The 27,833-nt window shown below is 38.8% G+C and overlaps 4 protein-coding genes across 4 annotated transcripts; 1 reads left to right on the forward strand and 3 right to left on the reverse strand.

The window, feature by feature from the left end:
- Nucleotides 1-1,018: 1,018 nt before the first annotated feature.
- Nucleotides 1,019-3,370, forward strand: LOC114518768. The gene is made up of 2 exons (XM_028538760.1): nucleotides 1,019-1,208; nucleotides 2,034-3,370. The coding sequence occupies exon 2, from the start codon at nucleotides 2,369-2,371 to the stop codon at nucleotides 3,146-3,148; it is 780 nt and encodes a 259-aa protein (XP_028394561.1). The 5' UTR covers nucleotides 1,019-1,208; nucleotides 2,034-2,368; the 3' UTR covers nucleotides 3,149-3,370.
- A 2,787-nt stretch (nucleotides 3,371-6,157) lies between these two features.
- On the reverse strand, nucleotides 6,158-7,112 carry LOC114519024. Its single transcript, XM_028539079.1, has one exon. The coding sequence runs from the start codon at nucleotides 7,082-7,084 to the stop codon at nucleotides 6,158-6,160; it is 927 nt and encodes a 308-aa protein (XP_028394880.1). The 5' UTR covers nucleotides 7,085-7,112.
- A 55-nt stretch (nucleotides 7,113-7,167) lies between these two features.
- LOC114519025 (uncharacterized protein K02A2.6-like) lies at nucleotides 7,168-10,548 on the reverse strand. The gene has a single exon (XM_028539080.1). The coding sequence runs from the start codon at nucleotides 10,546-10,548 to the stop codon at nucleotides 7,168-7,170; it is 3,381 nt and encodes a 1,126-aa protein (XP_028394881.1).
- Nucleotides 10,549-22,849: 12,301 nt separating this feature from the next.
- LOC114519168 (CUB and sushi domain-containing protein 3-like) lies at nucleotides 22,850-27,705 on the reverse strand. The gene is made up of 9 exons (XM_028539248.1): nucleotides 27,427-27,705; nucleotides 26,110-26,244; nucleotides 25,791-25,967; nucleotides 25,379-25,570; nucleotides 25,009-25,206; nucleotides 24,677-24,850; nucleotides 24,280-24,462; nucleotides 23,831-24,007; nucleotides 22,850-23,360 (listed from the first exon to the last, which is right to left on the reverse strand). Exons 1-9 carry the CDS (start codon nucleotides 27,482-27,484, stop codon nucleotides 23,134-23,136), a joined length of 1,521 nt encoding a protein of 506 aa, XP_028395049.1. The 5' UTR covers nucleotides 27,485-27,705; the 3' UTR covers nucleotides 22,850-23,133.
- Nucleotides 27,706-27,833: the final 128 nt, after the last annotated feature.

Raw genomic sequence — 27,833 nt, forward strand, 5'->3', positions numbered from 1 at the left:
GATGGGCCTCTTGGTCTTTACCAAGCTTGAAGGCGATTGCACAACATTTTGTAATGAGTGGACTAAACTTTTACTTAATCTGTACGCAGGATTTCCATCGTTGCAAATTACTATTACATCTTACTTTATTATTTATTTAATGAGTAAAATCAAATTTATCAATATCGCAAAATAAGAAAATACTTCGCTTTGCATTGAATGTAAAGCAGGCCGTGATTCCTACAAAATTTGTAGAAGTTAAAAGGAATACACCCGTCTATTACTATTTAAGAAAGATTTAATTTAAAAGATATTTTGGCAATTTGTCTACGTAAATTTAGTGGGATCACGCCAATAGTATCCTTGGAAGTATTTCCAATGTTCTTGTACAATGTTCAACGACTGATGTCATCACCAAGTGAAAAACGTTGAAAAAAGCCACATGAAATTTCTGACCGGTGACTACAGTGTTTCTATAAATTAAATAGAAAACCATTGAATCTCTAAATAAACACAACATATGTGAGAATCAAGAAAAGCAAAATGTATAAGCGAACAGCAAATACTTTCCTCCTTCTCTTCACCATGGTTCTTTTATTTGGGTAAGATTAGTGATCCTTATTCCTTAATCTAATACCACTGATATCGTGAATTACTGCGTTCACTGTATGTCATCTTGATTAACTAATGATTCAGTTTCTCAGTGGGAAAGAATTGTGACTAATTCAATAAAATTTCTTAAAAGATATCAAGCAATAAAACACTGTGGCGCATCTTTTTTAGGATTTGTACAGAAATTGGTTCGACACACTCGATCATCAGTGAGTTTACCGCATATCATAGAATTAAAGGCGTTAGTTTTTTGTATCGAGAATTTCGGTGAAAATTCGCTCTTTTTTGTGTTAGCTGTTTTATCATAGCTCTTTGTTATTTAGGCTATTTCTCAGTGTCTGACCCGTTACCGAACCGCAGAGCACAGAACATTATTGACGTAACAAATCCTGGCCTCGGTTTACCACAGGTTGTCAAAAATAGGAACACAGACTGTTCAAGAGCTCTACAGGCCATAATTGATAGTCAATTTGGCAGCGGAAAAACACTGTTCTTTCCCCCTGGAAGATATCTCATCGCGTCTGATGTCATAATTAAAAAAAGTCTACGCCTTCGTGGATCCCGAGTTGGAATAAGTCTCATTGAGAATGGAGCATCAACTCGTGTTACAACAATAGGTATATGAATGCTCGTAAAAGTTGATCATTACCGTTAGCGTGGTTTTGAAAACACTAGCAGATACCTAGGAAGCATCCCAAGTTGAGAGGGAAGGGCAAAAACGTCCAGAGGTTAATCAAAAGGCAGCTCAAATATAATGTGTATAGGGGTGGTTTAATTCTCAATGCTGCTACGTCACCATTAATGCGGCGGTTTGGCCGTTTGAGACTGTTTCTGAACGATTTAAATATTCAGTGTGCAGACATGTAATTTCTTGCTTAAAACAACTTCGCATCGAACCTTTTTCTAGCATTACCCGACCCATCATACGTAAAAATTTATCCATCCCTATTATAATATTCAACACAATTTCATAAAACATTATAATTACTCCAAATTTCTTATTTGAAAAAAAAACCATAAAAAACCTATAGTCACCGACCAGTAATTATATCACTTCAGAGACAGTGAATTTTGACAAATCAGAATGCAGGAAAATCAATAGTCACCTCGAAGTTTATACTAATAAACTATATTATACCTTTATATTAGCAACTCGCTATTGGGCTGCATGTCTAACAAAACATTTGGACGCTGAATTCCTCTGTCAGTTTAATAATGAAATTGTGCATTTAACTATTTCAACAAAATTTTAATGAGCCACCTTAATTATCCTAATATTTGTACAACAAATATAGTAGAAATACGTTTCCCAAACATTTTGGGCAAAAAGCGATACATGATAATTCCGACATGAAGATCAGACATTTTTCTTTTTCCATCATCAATTAGCAGGGCAAATAATATGGGAACGAGGTTCATGGTTCATGTGTTATTATTGTTAGGCAATACTCTGGCTAAAGCTGGTGGACAGATTCACGTATATTCTTTGTTTTTCCACGGAGTCAACCTAAAATTCGGACACAAAAATCATGCAAAACATTGGATCTTTGTATCGCATTGTGTCTTCTTCTCAAGAAATATTCCTGGGAATAAACAAAAAAAACCCGTCACCTTAATAAACGTCACCAATCCAACAGACTTGTCTCACAGCGCATTGGAGTTCTCAGTATTTTTGAGCGATGAAGACGCATTTGGTGTTGCAACGAATATCCAAAAATCATACGGTATTGCAATAAGAAACAACATCTATGGTCTTGATCTTAGTAAAATAGATTGGATGGACAACATCGTATACTCCAATTCCTACTGGAGAGATTTAAAGCTAAAGCTGATATATCTTAAGACAGCGTTGAGTCTTCGTGATGACCAAGGTTACTTAAACTCTTCAATATACAGTGGCTTCTGCAACAACTCTGTAATTGAAAAGAATATCTTTAATGGCAGCCCAAATTCAAAATCACTGAAACATGACCATGTCGTGTACTTAAAAGGATTTGATGGTATGAAATTCCTGGAAAACTATGCACGTGGCTGGCCCAGTGACTCCAGCGGAGGGATCAAAGCAAGAAACGGCAAAAATCTTGTCATCGCCCGTAACTATATCGATGATACAGGCATTCTCATGTACACGCACATTATAGCCAATCAGGGTGTAACTATTTACAAGGGCCTAAAAAATGTCTTAGTCTATGGCAACCATATCGTGCAACGGACAAACCAGGGTCATCCAAAAAGCGGTATTTATTACAGCAAGCCACATTTCGCTGGTGTGGATGAAAACGTCACGTATTCTGCGAATGTCTTTGAAATTATTGGTGGGCAAAGTCCGCCGACAGAGGATTGTATCTTCCTCACCAATGGAAACCTGACAGAACACCACGTATACGAAGATAATGTCTATAATGGTACAACACGGAAGGTGGGAATTCACCATCGCCATTATACACCATCTTATGAAACTGGGAACATATCAGCTACTCTAATCGCACCATACCAGAATATGCGACTGCCCAAGTATAACATACCGACTTATACGCCTAGGAATGTCGGGAAATAATTGTAACTTTGTTCTACAGGGCGTCTCAAAGAAAACAAAAAGTAGTGGGTAATGATATTATTAGAATGTCATATTTTCAGAGGTCTTGTATATTCGTATACAACTAAATATTTGTAAGGGGAAGGTTACAATGAATCATCAATGTCATATAATGTATTAGGAAGCCAGCAGAAAATGAAATGAACGTTTTGTACGCTCGTTAAACCTGATATCAAAATTAATTGATCTTTAGCATATTAGAACTCCTTAATTAGCAGTTTTTAAATGTCTGCATGATCTCTCTACATTTGGTTTCTAGTTTAACACTTATCCAGTTTTACCAGAATGTAATGATGTCAATGAAATCGATTATTTTCTTTTTCACATCAGTTTGCTTTGCACAATGTGGGAATATCCTCCCATGTTCGAATATCCACGTTCCATTTGAACACAATGGCATTCTCCCATGGACCGTGCCAGCGACAGTGAAGCCTTTCTCACACTTCAACTCTGCTCTGCTGCCACTTCTATAGATTCGCTGCGGTATATTCTCGTTTGGGACATGACATGGGGCTAAAAAAATACAAAATATTTTTCTCGAGAATTTCTGCCGTTCTCTAAGCTCATACCAAGGCTTACTGACTGATTAGGCGTCAGGGGGGTGTACTGTACGAAACCCAAATACCCGGGGGGTTTTTTCGATACCAATCTACAAAAATTGACATGAAAATTAGACGATATATAGTACTGCTCAAAATTCGGTGAATTCCATGTTCATCACCCTTTTATTAGAACTGAAGCCTCTAAGATAGCGAATGGTACTAACAAACGACAATATACCTAGAAGGAAAGATCATGCATAAATATCCAAGAATCGCTGGCCGAGACTGGCTGTTGTAGGAAGGAATTAAGACTATAGGATAATTGCAACCAATTGCAACCTCGTATCCAGGGCTCTATCTTCGCTCCCGGTGCCCTCGGAACCCTGGGTATGAGATTGGTATATATATTGTACTCAAACTCTGATTGACAAAGTAGAATTACAAACCTAGGCATTCTGGAACTTTGCTTGACCATTTACCATTTTCCATGCAAAGAGTAGAATTCTCTCCTGACATAACGTAATCGGAACTTTTGCATTTAAACTTTGCTGTCGAGCCATATTCATAACCAGACACATTAGCCTGTATCATCTCTGATATAGCAAACCGTTCACAGGAAACCAATACAACATGCCATTAATGAAAAGTCATTCGCGATGTGCAATTGATTGGATTGCAATGGACCTTTTCAATAATGACGTCAAACGCGGAATGTCTAATATTACACGTTTGATTGGCTCGATAGTTTTGTGGAGGCAATCAAATTTCGTGTAACATCAGACTTTCCGCGTTTGACGTCATTATAAGAAAGGTCTATTGAATAACATGAACTCTAAAAGTTTTGCTTCATTAATTTTGTTTTTAAAACAAGCTATAACGATACATGTTATTTCATTTGAGTATGGATTCATGATTTATTTTACCGAAAAACAAGAGTTGGCAAAGCAAAATCGCAAACATTTAAAGCGTGCATTATAAGGATAATCTTAGCCGGAATCGAAACATGTTTTAAATTAAACTTACTTTTACAATTTGGTGTTTTTTCTGACCAATTTCCATACTTGGTGCAAGAGATTTGTGAACTTCCAATCAGATTATAACCTTTGTCGCATGAAAAATCGGCCTTCGAACCACATTCTATACCGGCGAGACTAATTTTGCGGATTTTATGAAAAATGCAATACAACTTCTTATGGTAAAGACTTATCTAGACTCGCTGGTTATTACAGTTAGTAGAACAACATGAAATACAGTTTAAAAGAAGATATAATTGACGGCACTTAAACCACAGAACGTTTGAAAAAATGACAAAAAAAACACGTTTGCACTCGGTCTTTAAGTCCCCTAAATATGAGAATCGTAGATCCTTGAAAACTACATGTGCGCTCACGGCTCACCTTCCAACTTGTTCTCTGCTTGTTGTGCTTCGTAATCTGTCAGGAGTTCCTCCTGCATCCACGAAACGTTGATTAGTTTACATGCAGATGAAAGTGAGACAATTGATACATGCAGCAGTGAACATTACTGATTATCGTTCAAAAGAGACTTATTATTTAAAACAATAAATAGCAGAAATCATAGCGGACGAAGCGGACGAGGGGGGGAAGCACACACACACACGCATAGCAATATTCGAATACTGTACGTCTGCACCCACTTTTGAAATGTTCACCACAATTACTATTACCTAATTCTGCCTGTCTACCCGCGTCTCAGTTTAATCTGCGGTCTGCGGAGGAGAGTGCAGCTAAATGAAAACCCGGCTTTATTTGGATGGGCCTCTTGGTCTTTACCAAGCTTGAAAGCGATTCCACAACATTTTGTATTGAGTGGACTAAACTTTTACTTAATCTGTACGCAGGATTTCCATGGTTGCAAATTACTATTACATCTTATTTTATTATTTATTTAATGAGTAAAATCAAATTTATCAATATCGCAAAATAAGAAAATACTTCGCTTTGCATTGAATGTAAAGCAGGCCGTGATTCCTACAAAATTTGTAGAAGTTAAAAGGAATACACCCGTCTATTACTATTTAAGAAAGATTTAATTTAAAAGATATTTTGGCAATTTGTCTATACGTAAATTTAGTGGGATTACGCCAATAGTGTAATGACCTCAACTCACAGAACATATAAGAATGTTTAATACAAAACATAGGATCCTTTTTATATACAGCTAACAATAGCATATTGGGATAGTGGAATACTAATTCATGCATACTAATTAACTAATACTAATTACCGGATACTACATTTCTCCTTTTTTTTCAAAGATAGGAAATAATTAAAATATAAAACTACTATTAAACTGTTAGAATGTCTTTTAGTCCCTATCAGTTCCCTTAAATATAGATTATAAGTAAGTAACCCTTTTTTTTTCTACCATTTTCTGCTTTTGCTAAATAATGTTGATACTTAAATGTTCACGTTATGTAGTCTGTCAAATATAATGGTTTTTTTCTGTTCCTCGTTGATCTTCTTAGTGGTTGTAGTTTCTCAGGTGGTGGTAATTCAGGTTGTGGTTTATCATCTTGTTGAGTTTCAGCCTGTTGAATTTCCATTCCTGGGGTGTTTCTAGTTTCTTCTCCTTTGTTGGTACTTGCGTCACTCTCTGTGTGCTCTTGATACTCTGTTTCATTTTCGCCAAAATTCTTCATCAGGGTTTCTCTCTCATTCTCTGAAATTATTTCTTCTTCATCTGTTCGTCCTCGATGTTCATTTCCACGGACTAACATGTTCACAAGCTTGTACTGGCTGGCGTCGCGATAGACTTCTCGACCATCTTTAATCCGTCTAGCTGCAATGCTTGATCCATTAACACGAGTTACGATATAGATTGCTGGCTCGTATGCTGTTGACCACTTATTTGTCTTCTTCTGTTTCAGGAGAACATGGTCACCAACAATGAAGTTATGCTCTTTAACGTTTCTTTTGTGAGCTGTGCGGGTCATCTTTTCTTTGTATGCCCCATCCTTCCTGTTAATTGTAGCATCCTCTGAATTTTTAGGATCTGATGAACTGGCTTGATGGTCCAATTTGGTCCTCACTAGTCTATTCATCATTGCTTCATAAGGTGTTGCACCGGTGGCTGGATGTGGTGTCGATCGAAATCCAGTCAGCATTTCTTGAATTGCTATGGTACTACTCTGACCTTGTAAGTGTGCGATCTTCTCTGTCTTGTTCAGAAGTTTCATGAAACTTTCCGCTTCACCATTTGCTCGTGCATGTCCTGGGGTAACCCGATGATGTTGGAATCCTTCGGTCCTCGCAAATTCGGCAAATTCTTTGGATTGGAATGGTGGTCCATTGTCACTTTCAAGATATCTAGGAGTTCCATGAGTGGCAAACATGGTTTTCAGCTTCTCTTTCGTTTGTGAGAAAGATGTAGAACTAACTCTTGCAACTTCAGGGTATCTAGTCCTTTTGTGATAGACTAAAGGTTATAATGGCCATCGGGATACGGTCCTCCAAAGTCCACAGCGATTACATCCCATGGTTTCTTCGGTATCGCCGTCGGTTTTACTGGTTCTTGCTGGTGTTGCTTTGTTGTGACTTGGCATTCAAAACATTGCCCAACGATCTGTTCCACCATTGTATTCATAGTCGGAAACCAATACTTCTCGCGAAGCATTTGTTTAGTTTTGGTCATGCCCAGATGTCCTAAGTGATGTGCTGCTCTGACAACTTTCCTCTGTAATCGTGTAGGAATAACAATCTGGTCCATCCGGAAAATAATGCCATTGACAGAGTACAGCTCGTACCGTATACCATAGAAAGGACTGATGTCTGGATCCTTCCTGTATTGCTCCCAGTCTCCTCTTAAGATTCTCTCTGACAGTTTCTGGAGTTGGGTATCTTCCTGCGTCTCTTCTAGAATTTGATCAACAACGACAGCATGTTCTTCAGTAATAACCTGTTTCACAACTTCCTCTATGGTGTCTCGACTTGTCTCTGGTAGTGGGTGTCTTGAAAGGAAATCGAGTGGATCTGCTTCATTCTTGCCTGGATTGTATACAAGTTCGAAGTCAACATCCTGCATACCCATCACCCACTTCTCAATTCTTGGGGGCAGCTTGATGGTAGCCTTGTTAAATAGTGGAATTAATGGCTTATGTGCAGTGATGATCTTGAATCTTGGTGCTCCGAGGAGATAAATACTAAATCTGTTCTTGGCCCAGTGTACTGCTAAGGCGTCCTTCTCGGTCTGACTATACCGTTTCTCTACTTCCGTCATCGTGCGACTAATAAAATGAACTGGCTGCAGTCCCTTCTTGGTTTCCTGAAATAGTCCCGCAGATAGTCCCTCGTGATAGCTGGCTTCGACTCTCACAATTATTGGTCTAGTTGGGTTAAAGAAAGCCACAGTGCTTTCGCTGGTGATGCTCTCTTTAACTTTTCTGAATGCTTCTTCTTCCTTCGATCCCCAATGGAATTTAATGTCTTTGTGTATTAATGCTCTCAGCGGTGCAGTAATCGATGAATATCGAGGGATAAACTTCGACAAATAGCTTGTCATACCCAAAAAACTTCGCACAGCCTCTTTTGACTCAGGTGCTTTGCTTTCTTGCACTGCTCTAATCTTTTCAGGGCTTGGTTTAAGTCCGTTTTGAGTGAATCGGTGTCCATAAAAGTCGATTTCTTTGACACCAAATTGGCATTTCTCGAGGTTGAATGTGATTCCAAAATCAGCCGCTCTCTGCAAAACGGTTTCCAATGCTTTGTCATGCTCCTCAGTATTTCTTCCCCCGATCAGGATGTCATCCCGCTGGCTAAGACATCCCTGGATGTCCCCAAATATCCGGTACATTGCTTCATCAAACAGGTCCTGCGATGATTTCGCCCCGAAGATCAATCTCTTTGCTCTCATATTGCCCCACGGGGTGCTGAAGGTTGCAATCATTCTTGACTCAGGATCCAACAACAACTGGTGGTAGCCCTGTCTCATATCCAGTTTGGAGAACACTGAACAGTCGTGGAACTTGTAAATGAAATCTTCAACGGTGGGCCCTTGAATTATGCGATGTCTCTCCATGAACTGGTTGGGTACTCTTAGGTCGACGCTGGCTCGAATCATATGTGGCTCCAGTTGATCCTTATCTGTCCCACTGAACCTTGGCTTTGGTTGCACTACGAGTGGCGAACACCATGTCACTGGTTCACCATCTGGCACTTCTTCAAATATATCCTCTTTAATACATTGTTCCAGCCATTTCTTCAAGGGTTTCTGTAGATAATAAGGAACTGGTCTCGGCTTTTGAGCAACTGGAACTGCTTCTGGCTTCATACTAAATTTGGTATAAAAGTTCTTATCATTCTTTATGTCTCTGATCATCCCAATGCCTTTGAACACTTGATTATACCGATCTGTGATTTTCTTGATTCGTGGACTGCAGTCTTTACTCATCATGACTGTTTTAATTCCCTGTGCTGGATCTGCGATTCTCATGTTGTTCTTTTCCGCGAACGAGCCATCCTCCCTGATCTGCAGCATTCCAAGTTTGAATAAGGTATTCTTGCTGATAAGTGGAGGTGAATTTATTCTGCCCTTGACTACGACAAATCTTGCCACCGTCCCACATGTTCTATTCTTAACCGTCGCCTTGAATTCTCCTTTCACAACCAGCTTGCTTTGCAACGTACTCAGTTTTGTCTGACTGGGTTGTAGCGTTGGTTGGTCTTTACCACACCGGTTCACCAGTGCCCTGAATTGGTGCTCATCCATCAAATTAACTTCAGCTCCACTGTCCGGTTCGGCTCTGACTTCAACATCATTAATATGTATAGTCACGGTCTTGTTTTGATTGTTCCCTTGAATTCTCTTAACTTGCTTGAGATGTCTTACCACTTGACCGAAAAATTCGTCATCGGAACTTGTTGCAGTATCTGTTGCGTCTTCTGACATTTTCTTGATTGATCGTTTTTGCTTTTGGGAACCTTGTTGGTCGATCTCACGCTCGTGACTCGATTTTCTCCGATCGCCTTTTTGCGTATCCGATTTACTTGATCTGCAAACTATCGCGAAGTGATTGTACTTTTGACACTTCTTGCATTTCTTGCCATACGCCGGACAATTCTCTCCACTGATGTGAGTCTTTGTTTGTCCACAGTAGTTACATGGCTGTGTTAGACGTCCCAACGGTTTTCCCACATACGGTGTTCGTCTCCTCTTATGTCGTCTCTCGTTGTTCACGAACTTCACCTCTTCATGTCCGGGTAATTTCATATCGCGTACTTGAAGCGATGTATCCTCCATTTGCGCCGCTTCCATGAGAAATTGTGACAAATTCCACTTCTTGTTGATAGCCTTTTGGATCAATACCCGATTATGAGTCGTTTGAATGAGGTGTTCTAAGATTCGTTCGTCAGAGTTCCCTTCGAATTCACAATCATTAGCCTTCTCTCTCAGTCGACTTGCATATGCCGCTATTGTTTCGCCCTGATTTGGTCGGAGTTTAAGGAATAAATATCTGGCGTGATGTTTGTTTTTCTTGGGTGTGAAATAGTCGTTTAGTTTTGTCCTCAGTTTGTCGAATTCATCGAGTTCCCCTGCCGGATTAGGTAAGCTTTTCTCAAGCCTAGCTATTTCTTTACCGCCATAAATAATTAGGGCGTCTTTCTTGTCAATCGGGTCGCTTATTTTGAAATAACGAAGCTCTCGTTCGATTTCTTCTAACCAATCGTCCCACGCTTTACCCGTAGTAATCTGATCATCTCCTGGTGCAAAAGGTCGTATTTTGAGGTTCCTTGTTTCTGTTATAACACGAATAGTCGATGCTTCGGCACTTGCTGCTTGCTGTTGTTCGCTATTAGACATCATTTGTCGATTTATTCGAATGTTCTTAACGTTGTTAACCGAAAACTATTCCATATTTCGCTGCTCAAGGCGGATCTTTACTAACTCTAAGAGTTTTTTTTTTATCCTCGTCGCCAATGTAATGACCTCAACTCACAGAACATATAAGAATGTTTAATACAAAACATAGGATCCTTTTTATATACAGCTAACAATAGCATATTGGGATAGTGGAATACTAATTCATGCATACTAATTAACTAATTAATGGCACGCACGCGCACTATGGCGTAAAGACGCTAAAAAATAGTGCTCCGTGACATTTGAAATTTTTACACAATTACTGCTAAATTTTTAGAAACATTATTACGTTATTACTTAAGTAAGGATATCTTGAAAACAACGTTGGTGTTATTTTTTGTTAACTTGGTGTTTTCGCGCATTTCGTGACATTATCAAGATTTGGACATTTAACAATTAGACAACGAGGCGGAGTTGTCTATGAGCGAATAGTCAACGAGGCGAAGCCGAGTTGACTATTTGCTCATAGACAACGAGGCCGAGTTGTCTAATTGTTTTAGTATAAACTATAACATTAATTTTTCCATTTCTTTAATTTGTGTACAAAATTCTTGTTGGCTTGCAAACCATTCTGAAATTTATTTCGTATATTAAAGGGAAGAAAATATTTTAATTGTTGTTCGCGTAAAATGTTTTAAAATTCAGTTTAAATATAAAAATTCAATTGAGTATACGTTATTTTTATGTATTTTCTTACCCTTAAAAATTGCAATTCCGTATTTTGTTGCTTTTTTTGTTTTTTCTGGTACGGAATTGTCCAACAAGTCGTCCAAAAAATCTTCAGATACTTCGGCGAAACGCGAATTTTCCGCCATTGTTTTGAATTTTGCTACTAGTAGGCTATCACTAATAGCCTACTAGTAGCGTAGCCAATCAGAACGCAGGAAAAGTGATAGCCTATTAGTAAGTTTATACTAATGAACATTGGTCATTGGAGTGGTTACGCGTTCATTGCTTTTAGCGTGAATATAATTTCCAGTGCTACTTCAACTGTGAATTCTGTGAGTTCGAATTGGTTATATTATATATATTTTTGGAACTTTTACGCAAATATTTTGCTATTTCTGGAGTTTGGACCGTTAAATTACATTTGCGAACGTTATTCCGTTAACTGCGTGCTACGTGATTTGGTAAATTGGTTGGTGACGACGCACGCTAATTAGAAACTATGCCGCAAGAAAGCAAAGACGGAGAGCGCGCATTTCAATGTAATTTGTGTAATAGACAATTTGGTTCGGAACGAGGACGGTCGCTACATCTGAATACCTGCAGGAAGAAACATGCTACTGGTGGAGTACGTCAACATGATGGAGAAACGTCGACTGCAGGTAATTCTAGTGTCATCAACCCAGCAAGTACAAACATTTTTCAAAAAAGCCGGTCACCTTGTGTTTGGGGCAACCACACAAAAGACGATCTAAAGCAAGTTGTTTCCGCTGCCTACGAGGAGATTGTGTTTTGGCGCAAAAATCTGTTCATGTTGCCAAGTGGAGCTGCTGGAAAGTCTTATGTCAGAGAAGTGGGAAGACTGATCAGTGCTTGGAACAGTAACTCGGAGAACTTACACGACGTTTCCTTAAAACTCGTTATGATCATGCCTGCTCTTCTCTTGCAAAAACCAAGTTTCAAATCGAGATCCAAAGACCATGTGTCATGCTTGTCGCGGCGCATGGCGTTATGGGAGCAAGGGAATTTTGATGAGCTGCTTCGGGAATGCAGGACCATCCAATCAACGCTGATTGTTTCTAGGAAGGTCTCCATTGAACAACTTTCCAAGACCTTCGCTAGTCTAATGCTCCGTGGTAAAGTGAATGCAGCCCTGCGTTTGTTGGATGAGCAATCTTCTGGTGGAGTTCTACCCCTGAATGACGTTGTGTATAAGGACCTTCAGCAAAAACATCCAGCTGCACAACCCGAGGACTCTTCCGTCATGTTTGATGGTGAGATACCCTTTATTGATCCAGTATTGTTTGCCAACATTGATGAAGCAGCCATATCGAAGGCAGCATTGAGAACGCATGGCGCTGCTGGTCCTTCTGGTCTTGATGCACTTGGCTGGCGGCATATTTTAGTGTCTCGCAATTATGGGGACGCTGGAAGAGATCTGCGATCCGCGATTGCGTTAATTGCGAGAACACTTGCAACACGGAAGGTTGATATTGAACCAAATCAGACCACAAGTTTGGAGGCGTTTTTGGCGTGTCGCCTAATACCACTGGATAAGAACCCAGGTGTTCGTCCCATCGGAATTGGTGAAGTGCTTCGTAGGATCATCGGGAAGTCAATTATCTTTGCAATCAAGCCTAAAATCATGGAAAGTGCAGGTGATGTTCAGCTTTGTGCTGGACAACCAGCTGGCTGTGAGGCGGCTGTTCATGCCATGTCAGAAATCTTTGCAGGAGATGAGACGGATGCTGTGTTATTGGTGGATGCTACAAACGCATTCAACTCAATTAACCGGAGAATCATGTTGCACAACATTCAGTACATTTGTCCTGCCATGGCAATTTACACCTTCAACTGTTATGTCACAGCATCAAGATTGTTTGTCCAAGGAGGGAAAGAAATTACTTCTGCAGAAGGTACCACCCAGGGTGATCCATTAGCCATGCCGCTGTATGCTGTTGCCATTACACCCTTGCTGCAGTTGATTAAATCTGATGAAGCTAGTGATGTTCGACATGTTGCCTTTGCTGATGACCTTAGTGGTGCTGGTAGACTTGCTCATTTGCGTTCCTGGTGGAAGAACATTGCTATTTATGGTCCCCGTCTTGGTTACTATCCGCGTGCTGACAAATCCTGGTTGATTGTGAAGCCGCACCTGGAGCTGACTGCCAAAGAGATGTTCGCTGGAACTGGTGTTCGTATAACAACTGAAGGACATAAGTACCTTGGAGGATATCTTGGCTCTGAAGATGGGAAAGATAAGTACATTTCGTCTTTAGTTAGTAAATGGTGTCAGCAACTTCATGTTTTAAGTGAAATTGCTAAATTTGAGCCCCAAGCTGCATATGCTGCATTTGTGTCAGGGTTTCGGCACAGATTTACTTACCATATACGCACTGTTCCAGGTATCAAGACTGCGATGCGAGTGGTAGATGATTCCATCAGCCTGAAGCTCCTGCCAGCGCTCCTAGACAACCGTAGTGTTTCCATCCATGAGAGGAAGTTACTGTCACTGCCGACGAGAATGGGGGGTCTTGGAATACCTATCTTCTCCGACCTGTGCGATGAAGAAAATGAGAACTCAAAGACCATCTGTCAAAATCTCTCAAGCAAGATCATCCATCAGAATGATGACGCTCCAGCAAATGAAAATGGAGCATCCATCTACGATTTGCGCCGTGAGATAATTAATCATCGACATGCCCAAAACAAGCTGGTGTTGCAGAACTTGAGATCAAGTATGAGTGAAGAGCAAATTCGAGCAAATGATCTAGCCCAGTTGAAGGGATCCTCATCTTGGTTGACAGCACTGCCACTTGCTAATGAAGGGTATGTCCTTACGAAACGAGAGTTCTTTGACGCAATCTATATGCGTTATCGGTGGCCATTGAAGCGCCTTCCATCCTTCTGCGCTTGTGGAAAATCTTTCACCGTGGACCATGCCTTGTCGTGCCTGAAAGGAGGTTTTATTCATCGACGACATGACGAAATCCGTGACCTTCTCGCTTCTGCCATAGACGACGTGGCCTATGACGTTTCTACTGAACCTGCTCTTGCTCCTTTAACTGGCGAAGTACTTCCATCCAGTGCTAATTCCGCCGACGACGCCAGAGTGGACATAGCTGCGAGAGGTTTCTGGCAGAGATGTGAAAAAGCATTTTTTGATGTCAGGGTGTTTAATCCTTACGCTTCGACACATCGACGCCAGACTCTTACCAGCTCGTTTAACGCCAACGAACGTGAGAAGAAACGTCATTATAATCAAAGAATTGTTGAAGTTGAACATGGCTCCTTCACCCCAGTCGTTTTTAGTGCCTATGGTGGATGTGGAAGGGAGACTTCTCACTTCCTTTCGTTCCTAGCAGGCAAACTGGCTGAGAAAAAGAACTTTAGTACCTCCATCGTTCTCAACTGGTTACGTAAGAAGATAGCTTTCGCTCTTCTTCGCGCTAGGGTTGTGTGTGTTCGTGGTAGTCGTTCCTGGAGAACCTTAAACATTCCTTCAACTACAGATATCTCGTTGTCGGAATGGAACTCTAATATTAGATAAAGTAGTTTTCTCTAGTTTATATTTATGTTTATATGCGTAATTTTACTTTTTTCCTCCTGTATTGTGCATGCATTATAAATAAAAATTATGTTAATCATTAAAAAAAAAAAAAAATTAACTAATACTAATTACCGGATACTACAAATAGTATCCTTGAAAGTATTTCCAATGTTCTTGTACAATGTTCAACGACTGATGTCATCACCAAGTGAAAAACGCTAGCCACATGAAATTTCTGACCGGTGACTACAGTGTTTTTATAAATTAAATAGAAAACCATTGAATCTCGAAATAAACACAACATATGTGAGAATCAAGAAAAACAAAATGTATAAGCGAACAGCAAATACTTTCCTCCTTCTCTTTACCATGGTTCTTTTATTTGGGTAAGATTAGTGATCCTTATTCCTTAATCTAATACCACTGATATCGTGAATTACTGCGTTCACTGTATGTCATCTTGATTAACTAATGATTCAGTTTCTCAGTGGGAAAGAATTGTGACTAATTAAATAAAAAATTTTAAAAGATATCAAGCAATAAAACACTGTGGCGCATCTTTTTTAGGATTTGTACAGAAATTGGTTCGACACACTCGATCATCAGTGAGTTTACCGCATATCATAGAATTAAAGGCGTTGGTTTTTTGTATCGAGAATTTCGGTGAAAATTCGCTCTTTTTTGTGTTAGCTGTTATATCATAGCTCTTTGTTATTTAGGCTATTTCTCAGTGTCTGATCCGTTACCGAACCGCAGTGCACAGAACATTATTGACGTAACAAATCCTGGCCTCGGTTTACCACAGGTTGTCAAAAATAGGAACACAGACTGTTCAAGAGCTCTACAGGCCATAATTGATAGTCAATCTGGCAGCGGAAAAACACTGTTCTTTCCCCCTGGAAGATATCTCATCGCGTCTGATGTCATAATTAAAACAAGACTACGCCTTAATGGATCCCGAGTTGGAATAAGTCTCATTGAGAATGGAGCATCAACTCGTGTTACAACAATAGGTATATGAATGCTCGTAAAAGTTGATCATTACCGTTAGCGTGGTTTTGAAAACACTAACAGATACCTAGGAAGCATCCCAAGTTGAGAGGGAAAGGCAAAAACGTCCAGAGGTTAATCAAAAGGCAGCTCAAATATAATGTGTATAGGGGTGGTTTAATTCTCAATGCTGCAACGTCACCATTAATGCGGCGGTTTGGCCGTTTGAGACTGTTTCTGAACGATTTAAATATTCAGTGTGCAGACATGTAATTTCTTGCTTAAAACAACTTCGCATCGAACCTTTTTCTAGCATTACCCGACCCATCATACGTAAAAATTTATCCATCCCTATTAATATTCAACACAATTTCATAAAACATTATAATTACTCCAAATTTCTTATTTGAAAAAAAAACCATAAAAAACCTATAGTCACCGACCAGTAACTATATCACTTCAGAGACAGTGAATTTTGACAAATCAGAATGCAGGAAAATCAATAGTCACCTCGAAGTTTATACTAATAAACTATATTATACCTTTATATTAGCAACTCGCTATTGGGCTGCATGTCTAACAAAACATTTGGACGCTGAATTCCTCTGTCAGTTTAATAATGAAATTGTGCATTTAACTATTTCAACAAAATTTTAATGAGCCACCTTAATTATCCTAATATTTGTACAACAAATATAGTAGAAATACGTTTCCCAAACATTTTGGGCAAAAAGCGATACATGATAATTCCGACATGAAGATCAGACATTTTTCTTTTTCCATCATCAATTAGCAGGGCAAATAATATGGGAACGAGGTTCATGGTTCATGTGTTATTATTGTTAGGCAATACTCTGGCTAAAGCTGGTGGACAGATTCACGTATATTCTTTGTTTTTCCACGGAGTCAACCTAAAATTCGGACACAAAAATCATGCAAAACATTGGATCTTTGTATCACATTGTGTCTTGTGCTGGCCCAGTGACTCCAGCGGAGGGATCAAAGCAAGAAACGGCAAAAATCTTGTCATCGCCCGTAACTATATCGATGATACAGGAATTCTCATGTACACACACATTATAGCCAATCAGGGTGTAACTATTTACAAGGGCCTAAAAAATGTCTTAGTCTATGGCAACCATATCGTGCAACGGACAAACCAGGGTCATCCAAAAAGCGGTATTTATTACAGCAAGCCACATTTCGCTGGTGTGGATGAAAACGTCACGTATTCTGCAAATGTTTTTGAAATTATTGGTGGGCAAAGTCCGCCGACAGAGGATTGTATCTTCCTCACCAATGGAAACCTGACAGAACACCACGTATACGAAGATAATGTCTATAATGGTACAACACGGAAGGTGGGAATTCACCATCGCCATTATACACCATCTTATGAAACTGGGAACATATCAGCTACTCTAATCGCACCATACCAGAATATGCGACTGCCCAAGTATAACATACCGACTTATACGCCTAGGAATGTCGGGAAATAATTGTAACTTTGTTCTACAGGGCGTCTCAAAGAAAACAAAAAGTAGTGGGTAATGATATTATTAGAATGTCATATTTTCAGAGGTCTCGTATATTCGTATACAACTAAATATTTGTAAGGGGAAGGTTACAATGAATCATCAATGTCATATATGTATTAGGAAGCCAGCAGAAAATGAAATGAACATTTTGTACGCTCGTTAAACCTGATATCAAAATTAATTGATCTTCAGCATATTAGAACTCCTTAATTAGCAGTTTTTAAATGTCTGCATGATCTCTTTACATTTGGTTTCTAGTTTAACACTTATCACAAGTTTTACCAGAATGTAATGATGTCAATGAAATCGATTATTTTCTTTTTCACATCAGTTTGCTTTTCACAATGTGGGAATATCCTCCCATGTTTGAATATCCACGTTCCATTTGAACACAATGGCATTCTCCCATGGACCGTGCCAGCGACAGTGAAGCCTTTCTCACACTTCAACTCTGCTCTGCTGCCACTTCTATAGATTCGCTGCGGTATATTCTCGTTTGGGACATGACATGGGGCTAAAAAAATACAAAATATTTTTCTCGAGAATTTCTGCCGTTCTCTAAGCTCATACCAAGGCTTACTGACTGATTAGGCGTCAGGGGGGTGTACTGTACGAAACCCAAATACCCGGGGGGTTTTTTCGATACCAATCTACAAAAATTGACATGAAAATTAGACGATATATAGTACTGCTCAAAATTCGGTGAATTCCATGTTCATCACCCTTTTATTAGAACTGAAGCCTCTAAGATAGCGAATGGTACTAACAAACGACAATATACCTAGAAAGAAAGATCATGCATAAATATCCAAGAATCGCTGGCCGAGACTGGCTGTTGTAGGAAGGAATTAAGACTATAGGATAATTGCAACCAATTGCAACCTCGTATCCAGGGTTCTATCTTCGCTCCCGGTGCCCTGGGAACCCTGGGTATGAGATTGGTATATATATTGTACTCAAACTCTGATTGACAAAGTAGAATTACAAACCTAGGCACTCTGGAACTTTACTTGACCATTTACCATTTTCCATGCAGAGAGTAGAATTCTCTCCTGACATAACGTAATCGGAACTTTTGCATTTAAACTTTGCTGTCGAGCCATATTCGTAACCAGACACATTAGCCTGTATCATCTTTGATATAGCAAACCGTTCACAGGAAACAACTACAACATGCCATTAATGAAAAGTCATTCGCGATGTGCAATTGATTGGATTGCAATGGACCTTTTCAATAATGACGTCAAACGCGGAATGTCTAATATTACACGTTTGATTGGCTCGATAGTTTTGTGGAGGCAATCAAATTTCGTGTAACATCAGACTTTCCGCGTTTGACGTCATTATAAGAAAGGTCTATTGAATAACATGAACTCTAAAAGTTTTGCTTCATTAATTTTGTTTTTAAAACAAGCTATAACGATACATGTTATTTCATTTGAGTATGGATTCATGATTTATTTTACCGAAAAACAAGAGTTGGCAAAGCAAAATCGCAAACATTTAAAGCGTGCATTATAAGGATAATCTTAGCCGGAATCGAAACATGTTTTAAATTAAACTTATTTTACAATTTGGTGTTTTTTCTGACCAATTTCCATACTTGGTGCAAGAGATTTGTGAACTTCCAATCAGATTATAACCTTTGTCGCATGAAAAATCGGCCTTCGAACCACATTCTATACCGGCGAGACTAATTTTGCGGATTTTATGGAAAAATGCAATACAACTTCTTATGGTAAAGACTTATCTAGACTCGCTGGTTATTACAGTTAGTAGAACAACATGAAATACAGTTTAAAAGAAGATATAATTGACGGCACTTAAACCACAGAACGTTTGAAAAAATGACAAAAAAAACACGTTTGCACTCGGTCTTTAAGTCCCCTAAATATGAGAATCGTAGATCCTTGAAAACTACATGTGCGCTCACGGCTCACCTTCCAACTTGTTCTCTGCTTGTTGTGCTTCGTAATCTGTCAGGAGTTCCTCCTGCATCCACGAAACGTTGATTAGTTTACATGCAGATGAAAGTGAGACAATTGATACATGCAGCAGTGAACATTACTGATTATCGTTCAAAAGAGACTTATTATTTAAAACAATAAATAGCAGAAATCATAGCGGACGAAGCGGACGAGGGGGGGAAGCACACACACACACACGCATAGCAATATTCGAATACTGTACGTCTGCACCCACTTTTGAAATGTTCACCACAATTACTATTACCTAATTCTGCCTGTCTACCCGCGTCTCAGTTTAATCTGCGGTCTGCGGAGGAGAGTGCAGCTAAATGAAAACCCGGCTTTATTTGGATGGGCCTCTTGGTCTTTACCAAGCTTGAAAGCGATTCCACAACATTTTGTAATGAGTGGACTAAACTTTTACTTAATCTGTACGCAGGATCTCCATCGTTGCAAATTACTATTACATCTTATTTTATTATTTATTTAATGAGTAAAATCAAATTTATCAATATCGCAAAATAAGAAAATACTTCGCTTTGCATTGAATGTAAAGCAGGCCGTGATTCCTACAAAATTTGTAGAAGTTAAAAGGAATACACCCGTCTATTGCTATTTAAGAAAGATTTAATTTAAAAGATATTTTGGCAATTTGTCTATACGTAAATTTAGTGGGATTACGCCAATAGTATCCTTGGAAGTATTTCCAATGTTCTTGTACAATGTTCAACGACTGATGTCATCACCAAGTGAAAAACGCTAGCCACATGAAATTTCTGACCGGTGACTACAGTGTTTTTATAAATTAAATAGAAAACCATTGAATCTCGAAATAAACACAACATATGTGAGAATCAAGAAAAGCAAAATGTATAAGCGAACAGCAAATACTTTCCTCCTTCTCTTCACCATGGTTCTTTTATTTGGGTAAGATTAGTGATCCTTATTCCTTAATCTAATACCACTGATATCGTGAATTACTGCGTTCACTGTATGTCATCTTGATTAACTAATGATTCAGTTTCTCAGTGGGAAAGAATTGTGACTAATTCAATAAAATTTCTTAAAAGATATCAAGCAATAAAACACTGTGGCGCATCTTTTTTAGGATTTGTACAGAAATTGGTTCGACACACTCGATCATCAGTGAGTTTACCGCATATCATAGAATTAAAGGCGTTAGTTTTTTGTATCGAGAATTTCGGTGAAAATTCGCTCTTTTTTGTGTTAGCTGTTTTATCATAGCTCTTTGTTATTTAGGCTATTTCTCAGTGTCTGACCCGTTACCGAACCGCAGAGCACAGAACATTATTGACGTAACAAATCCTGGCCTCGGTTTACCACAGGTTGTCAAAAATAGGAACACAGACTGTTCAAGAGCTCTACAGGCCATAATTGATAGTCAATTTGGCAGCGGAAAAAACTGTTCTTTCCCCCTGGAAGATATCTCATCGCGTCTGATGTCATAATTAAAAAAAGTCTACGCCTTCGTGGATCCCGAGTTGGAATAAGTCTCATTGAGAATGGAGCATCAACTCGTGTTACAACAATAGGTATATGAATGCTCGTAAAAGTTGATCATTACCGTTAGCGTGGTTTTGAAAACACTAACAGATACCTAGGAAGCATCCCAAGTTGAGAGGGAAGGGCAAAAACGTCCAGAGGTTAATCAAAAGGCAGCTCAAATATAATTTGTATAGGGGTGGTTTAATTCTCAATGCTGCAACGTCACCATTAATGCGGCGGTTTGGCCGTTTGAGACTGTTTCTGAACGATTTAAATATTCAGTGTGCAGACATGTAATTTCTTGCCTAAAACAACTTCGCATCGAACCTTTTTCTAGCATTACCCGACCCATCATACGTAAAAATTTATCCATCCCTATTATAATATTCAACACAATTTCATAAAACATTATAATTACTCCAAATTTCTTATTTGAAAAAAAAACCATAAAAAAACCTATAGTCACCGACCAGTAACTATATCACTTCAGAGACAGTGAATTTTGACAAATCAGAATGCAGGAAAATCAATAGTCACCTCGAAGTTTATACTAATAAACTATATATACCTTTAATTAGCAACTCGCTATTGGGCTGCATGTCTAACAAAACATTTGGACGCTGAATTCCTCTGTCAGTTTAATAATGAAATTGTGCATTTAACTATTTCAACAAAATTTTAATGAGCCACCTTAATTATCCTAACAACAAATATAGTAGAAATACGTTTCCCATTTTGGGCAAAAAGCGATACATGATAATTCCGACATGAAGATCAGACATTTTTCTTTTTCCATCATCAATTAGCAGGGCAAATAATATGGGAACGAGGTTCATGGTTCATGTGTTATTATTGTTAGGCAATACTCTGGCTAAAGCTGGTGGACAGATTCACGTATATTCTTTGTTTTTCCACGGAGTCAACCTAAAATTCGGACACAAAAATCATGCAAAACATTGGATCTTTGTATCACATTGTGTCTTCTTCTCAAGAAATATTCCTGGGAATAAACAAAAAAAAACCGTCACCTTAATAAACGTCACCAATCCAACAGACTTGTCTCACAGCGCATTGGAGTTCTCAGTATTTTTGAGCGATGAAGACGCATTTGGTGTTGCAACGAACATCCAAAAATCATACGGTATTGCAATAAGAAACAACATCTATGGTCTTGATCTTAGTAAAATAGATTGGATGGACAACATCGTATACTCCAATTCCTACTGGAGAGATTTAAAGCTAAAGCTGATATATCTTAAGACAGCGTTGAGTCTTCGTGATGACCAAGGTTACTTAAACTCTTCAATATACAGTGGCTTCTGCAACAACTCTGTAATTGAAAAGAATATCTTTAATGGCAGCCCAAATTCAAAATCACTGAAACATGACCATGTCGTGTACTTAAAAGGATTTGATGGTATGAAATTCCTGGAAAACTATGCACGTGGCTGGCCCAGTGACTCCAGCGGAGGGATCAAAGCAAGAAACGGCAAAAATCTTGTCATTGCCCGTAACTATATCGATGATACAGGAATTCTCATGTACACGCACATTATAGCTAATCAGGGTGTAACTATTTACAAGGGCCTAAAAAATGTCTTAGTCTATGGCAACCATATCGTGCAACGGACAAACCAGGGTCATCAAAAAAGCGGTATTTATTACAGCAAGCCACATTTCGCTGGTGTGGATGAAAACGTCACGTATTCTGCGAATGTCTTTGAAATTATTGGTGGGCAAAGTCCGCCGACAGAGGATTGTATCTTCCTCACCAATGGAAACCTGACAGAACACCACGTATACGAAGATAATGTCTATAATGGTACAACACGGAAGGTGGGAATTCACCATCGCCATTATACACCATCTTATGAAACTGGGAACATATCAGCTACTCTAATCGCACCATACCAGAATATGCGACTGCCCAAGTATAACATACCGACTTATACGCCTAGGAATGTCGGGAAATAATTGTAACTTTGTTCTACAGGGCGTCTCAAAGAAAACAAAAAGTAGTGGGTAATTATATTATTAGAATGTCATATTTTCAGAGGTCTTCTATATTCGTATACAACTAAATATTTATAAGAGGAAGGTTACAATGAATCATCAATGTCATATAATGTATTAGGAAGCCAGCAGAAAATGAAATGAGCGTTTTGTACGCTCGTTAAACCTGATATCAAAATTAATTGATCTTTAGCATACTAGAACTCCTTAATTAGCAGTTTTTAAATGTCTGCATGATCTCTCTGCATTTAGTTTCTACTTTAACACTTATCACAAGTTTTACCAGAAAGTACTTTTAATGAGATCTTTGAAAATCAATTCTTTCCTTTCTCACATCAGTTTGCTTTTCACAATGTGGGAATATCCTCCCATATTTGAATATCCACGTTCCATTTGAACACAATGGCATTCTCCCATGGACCGTGCCAACGACAGTGAAGCCTTTCTCACACTTCAACTCTGCTCTGCTGCCACTTCTATAGATTCGCTGCGGTATATTCTCGTTTGGGACATGACATGGGGCTAAAAAAATACAAAATATCTTTCTCGAGAATTTCTGCCGTCCTCTAAGCTCATACCAAGGCTTACTGACTATTTAGGGCGTGTCAGGGGGGTGTACTGTACGAAACCCAAATACCCGGGGAGTTTTTTCGATACCAATCTACAAAAATTGACATGAAAATTAGACGATATATAGTACTGCTCAAAATTCGGTGAATTCCATGTTCATCACCCTTTTATTAGAACTGAAGCCTCATTAAGATAGCGAATGGTACTAACAAACGACAATATACCTAGAAGGAAAGATCATGCATAAATATCCAAGAATCGCTGGCTGTTGTAGGAAGGAATTAAGACTATAGGATAATTGCAACCAATTGCAACCTCGTATCCCGGGTTCTATCTTCGCTCCCAGTGCTCTGGGAACCCTGGGTATGAGATTGGTATATATATTGTACTCAAACTCTCATTGACAAAGTAGGATTACAAACCTAGGCACTCTGGAACTTTACTTGACCATTTACCATTTTCCATGCAGAGAGTAGAATTCTCTCCTGACATAACGTAATCGGAACTTTTGCATTTAAACTTTGCTGTCGAGCCATATTCGTAACCAGACACATTAGCCTGTATCATCTTTGATATAGCAAACCGTTCACAGGAAACAACTACAACATGCCATTAATGAAAAGTAATTTTGCGATATGCAATTGACTGGAATGCAATTGAATTATTGAATAACATGAACTCTAAAAGTTTTGCTTCATTAATTTTATTTCTAAAACAAGCTATAACGATACATGTTATTTGATTTGAGTATGGATTCATGACTTTTATTTTACCGAAAAACAAGAGTTGGCAAAGCAAAATCGCAAACGTTTAAAGCGTGCATGTATAAGAATAACCTCGGGAATTGAAACATGTTTTAAATTAAACTTACTTTTACAATTTGGTGTTTTTTCTGACCAATTTCCATATTTGGTACAAGAGATTTGGGAATTTCCAATCAGATTATAACCTTTGTCGCATGAAAAATAGGTCTTCGAACCACATTCTGTACTCCCGGTGGGACTAACTTTGCCATTTGGAATGCTCGATATTGATTCGCATTTGGTTTCGACTCCTGCAGAATTTATAGGTTATTCCGCTATGACGCGGTTTAATTTCAGGGGTAAAGCAGAGCTCCCACAATTTATTTGCATTTGGCAGAACTATATATAATAGGAATAGGTGGGGGGACGGCGTGGAGGGAACGTCACAGGCAGGTTCGACAGGGTTTAGAGCCAGACCCTAGAATGTGGTTGCTACATAATAAGTATATAATATATCATTCTTACTCTGGCAAGAAGGTTGTTCGTCCGACCAATTTTGATCTGCGTTACAGACACGATAAGTAACACCGATGAGTTTGTAACATTCGTCGCAGTAAAATGTGACTTTACTTTTAAAATTATAAATTAATCCGTTCTTGCCGCCATTTGCTGGTACGCCAGGGTCGCCACAGTTTTTTGCTATGAAGAATAAGATAAACTTGAAACGGAAAATAATAAAGGCCCGAAGTTTTCCCGACATTGTTTCAGTTGGGGGTGAAGGGTCCCAGAGAGATTATGAACAATAAAATGCTCTTTCTATATTGTTTAACAATAGGTAAGGGGATATTTTTACATACGTAAACATTCAAATGACGCGGGCAGTTTCCATGTTTGATTGTGGCACGTCATTACTTGGGAAGATCCCAACTTCATATATCCTGGATTGCATTTTAGAAATATGCGACTGTTATGTTTGGCTCCTTGAGATGTGGTAAACCAAGATGGATAATAAACTTCAGAATTAGCAGGAAGCTTTGGTGGGGGACACGATACACCTATAGAAATAGAAAGCCTACCATTGTGAAATATTTCAGAGACGTACCAAACTTTTCCGAGACCTGGTAACTGAAAAATTGCGACCACCGAAGCGTCAATAATCGACCTTTTAGGCCGAGATGACTTCAGTAACCGTATCCTACGTTATATAAACCCATAACTAATACATACGATAACATTGCGGTGTCTTGCCGTCCCATGTTCCATCTGCTTGACATGTTATACTGTCTTTTCCCTCGATAAGATATCCAGCATTACAATAATAGTGTAGTACTTCTGATAACCTAAACGCTTCGCTCGTGTTTCTGATTGGCTCACGTCGTAAAGTGTTACTTGAGACTCCGGGATCAACACAGTTTTTTCCTGCAAGAAACATCTTATGTCATGTTCCGGGCGCTTGCAAGAGGGTGCAGCCATAGAACAGACTGTGCGTTCAATTCCAACAGGATTTCAATTATTTTCTCTTTTTTCGCCACAGGGTTTTTTGAAAAAGGCAACTTTTTAAGTGATACCAATCATGATAAGTGCATCAAATGAAAAATAAAAGACAAGTAAATCCAAAGAAAAATATTTTTTCATTTACCACATTTGGCTTCTTCTCCGTCCCAGGTTCCCATTCCACGACACGTCCTTACACTGGAACCAGAAAGCAGAAATCCTGGATTACATGTGAAAATTGCTGTGTCGTTAAACTTTCGACTCTTAACGACTATCTTGCCATTTGCGAGAGTCCTGGGTTCCGGATGCTTGCATCTCAAACCTTTATATAATTTTAAAACATTAACCACGACTGAATCAAAATGCATGTGGCGCAATGATAACAATTTGTGCAGCGAAAAAATGCGATTATTTTATATATACACTATATACACATAATTCCAAACCATTACTTTAATAAATACCTCTCTTGATACAACTATAACCACAGTCTCCGTCACATATACATTCTCTTCTGCTGGAAGAACAACCCCTAAAAGGCGTACATCCTGGTGCACAGTAATTGTTGGCTTCTTTGATCGTCCTTGGACAATATTGACCTGAGAAATTCAGAGAATGTTTGGATGAGAAAGATTCAACTCATGCAGGGTCAGGCTAGTATCATCACGTTTCGTATCACAGGGCTTGACTTGAATCTTCCTAGATCTTACGAAGAACTTTGCCCACCGTTGAAGAGCAAAGGTAAGGCTACCTCATCATAATCAGGAGCAGTGTGACAGCTTTTAATTAAGATTATTTCTTATAAATTATTTCTTTAGCTTAAATATTTAGCTTAAAGTATTTCTTTAGCTTAAATATGCCAAAAACCTACGTTCACCACACTCGTCCCGTTTCCCACGCCGTATTTTACATGTGCAGAATACATTATGACCTGGAATTTTAACGTGAACTACACATGTGTGAATGGGACTTTTCACACCAGGAGATCATCGACTTCTTCTTAGGCTTAGCCTTCCCGGCTTTCCGTGATCGGTTAGCCTGCTCGCAGACTGAATTAGCGGGCCGGAAAATTAAAGGGAGAAAATTCACCCCTTAAATTATCCGGCCCCCTAATTCAGTCTGCGACCAGTCTAGGGACCAATTCGGCTCAGTTGTACAAAAGACTAGAGCACGAAACAGACTGCGAGGATCAGGATAAATGCGAGAGCCGAGTGAAGCTGTTTTTAAGATTGTAACACGATAGAAAAGAGTAGTTGTAGCTAAAGGTGTTTTATTCTGAAATATAAAGAACGCAGATGTCCATTTTCAGAATAAGTTTTATTTTGGATCCTTCAACAGTTTACTTCCCGTAGTTACTACCGCATGTCGCATGGTTAGTGTTTTTTAATACGCAAATGATTTCTAAAGGGGAGTCAAAGCTACAAACTACAATCCGTAATCAAGTTGCGTAGCTGTATCAGTTAACTAAATAAAAAATATCATAGAAATATAACAAGTTGAAGCTACCAGAGTCAAGGCTAATTCGAGTCCTAGTACTCAAATAACATATATAAAACTCAATACGCCTGAGTATTTATAAGCTGTTTCGTCTAGCTCAATCATCATTTTTTATAATGACACTTATGGATTGTTTAAGATACCAAATATTGATAATTATCCCAAATATTGCAAATGGAAATGCGCAGATTTCAATCATCTAGTGAAAATGTATTTATTTGCGTCATCTTAACGTCTGAAAAGGATGTTTTAAGTTAGTTTCGATACTGTCAAAAGTGGCTTACCTTGTACGAGGGTAGGCAATACCACACCGAACAACACAAATGCAATTGATGCAGACATGTATTGAACTTATCAGAGTTTGACTACGTTTGTTAACAATTCGGATCGTTTAATATAAAACTTTTATGAAATATGATCTTTAGGTACACGAATTCACACGAAGGAGAACTTCCGCATGCCCTGCAAACAATATCTGCTGGCGAAAGCAGCCGCAGGTGACGATTGAGATTGAATTAAGGCCATGTTACACGGTGCAATTTTTCTTGCAACTTCCAATGCAATTCTACTTTGAAGAGATGTAAATTAGTTAAGAGTCTTCAAAATGTAAGTGTAAGACACTGAGGTGTAAGAAACGCCATGGAGTGTAATAAAGACAAAAGTTTGGTAGTTGCCAAATTTACATCTCTCA

The sequence above is a fragment of the Dendronephthya gigantea genome, unplaced genomic scaffold (genome assembly GCF_004324835.1).
Source record: "Dendronephthya gigantea isolate DGI-Jeju-01 unplaced genomic scaffold, DenGig_1.0 000012F, whole genome shotgun sequence".
In the NCBI taxonomy this organism is placed as follows: Eukaryota; Metazoa; Cnidaria; class Anthozoa; order Malacalcyonacea; family Nephtheidae; genus Dendronephthya; species Dendronephthya gigantea.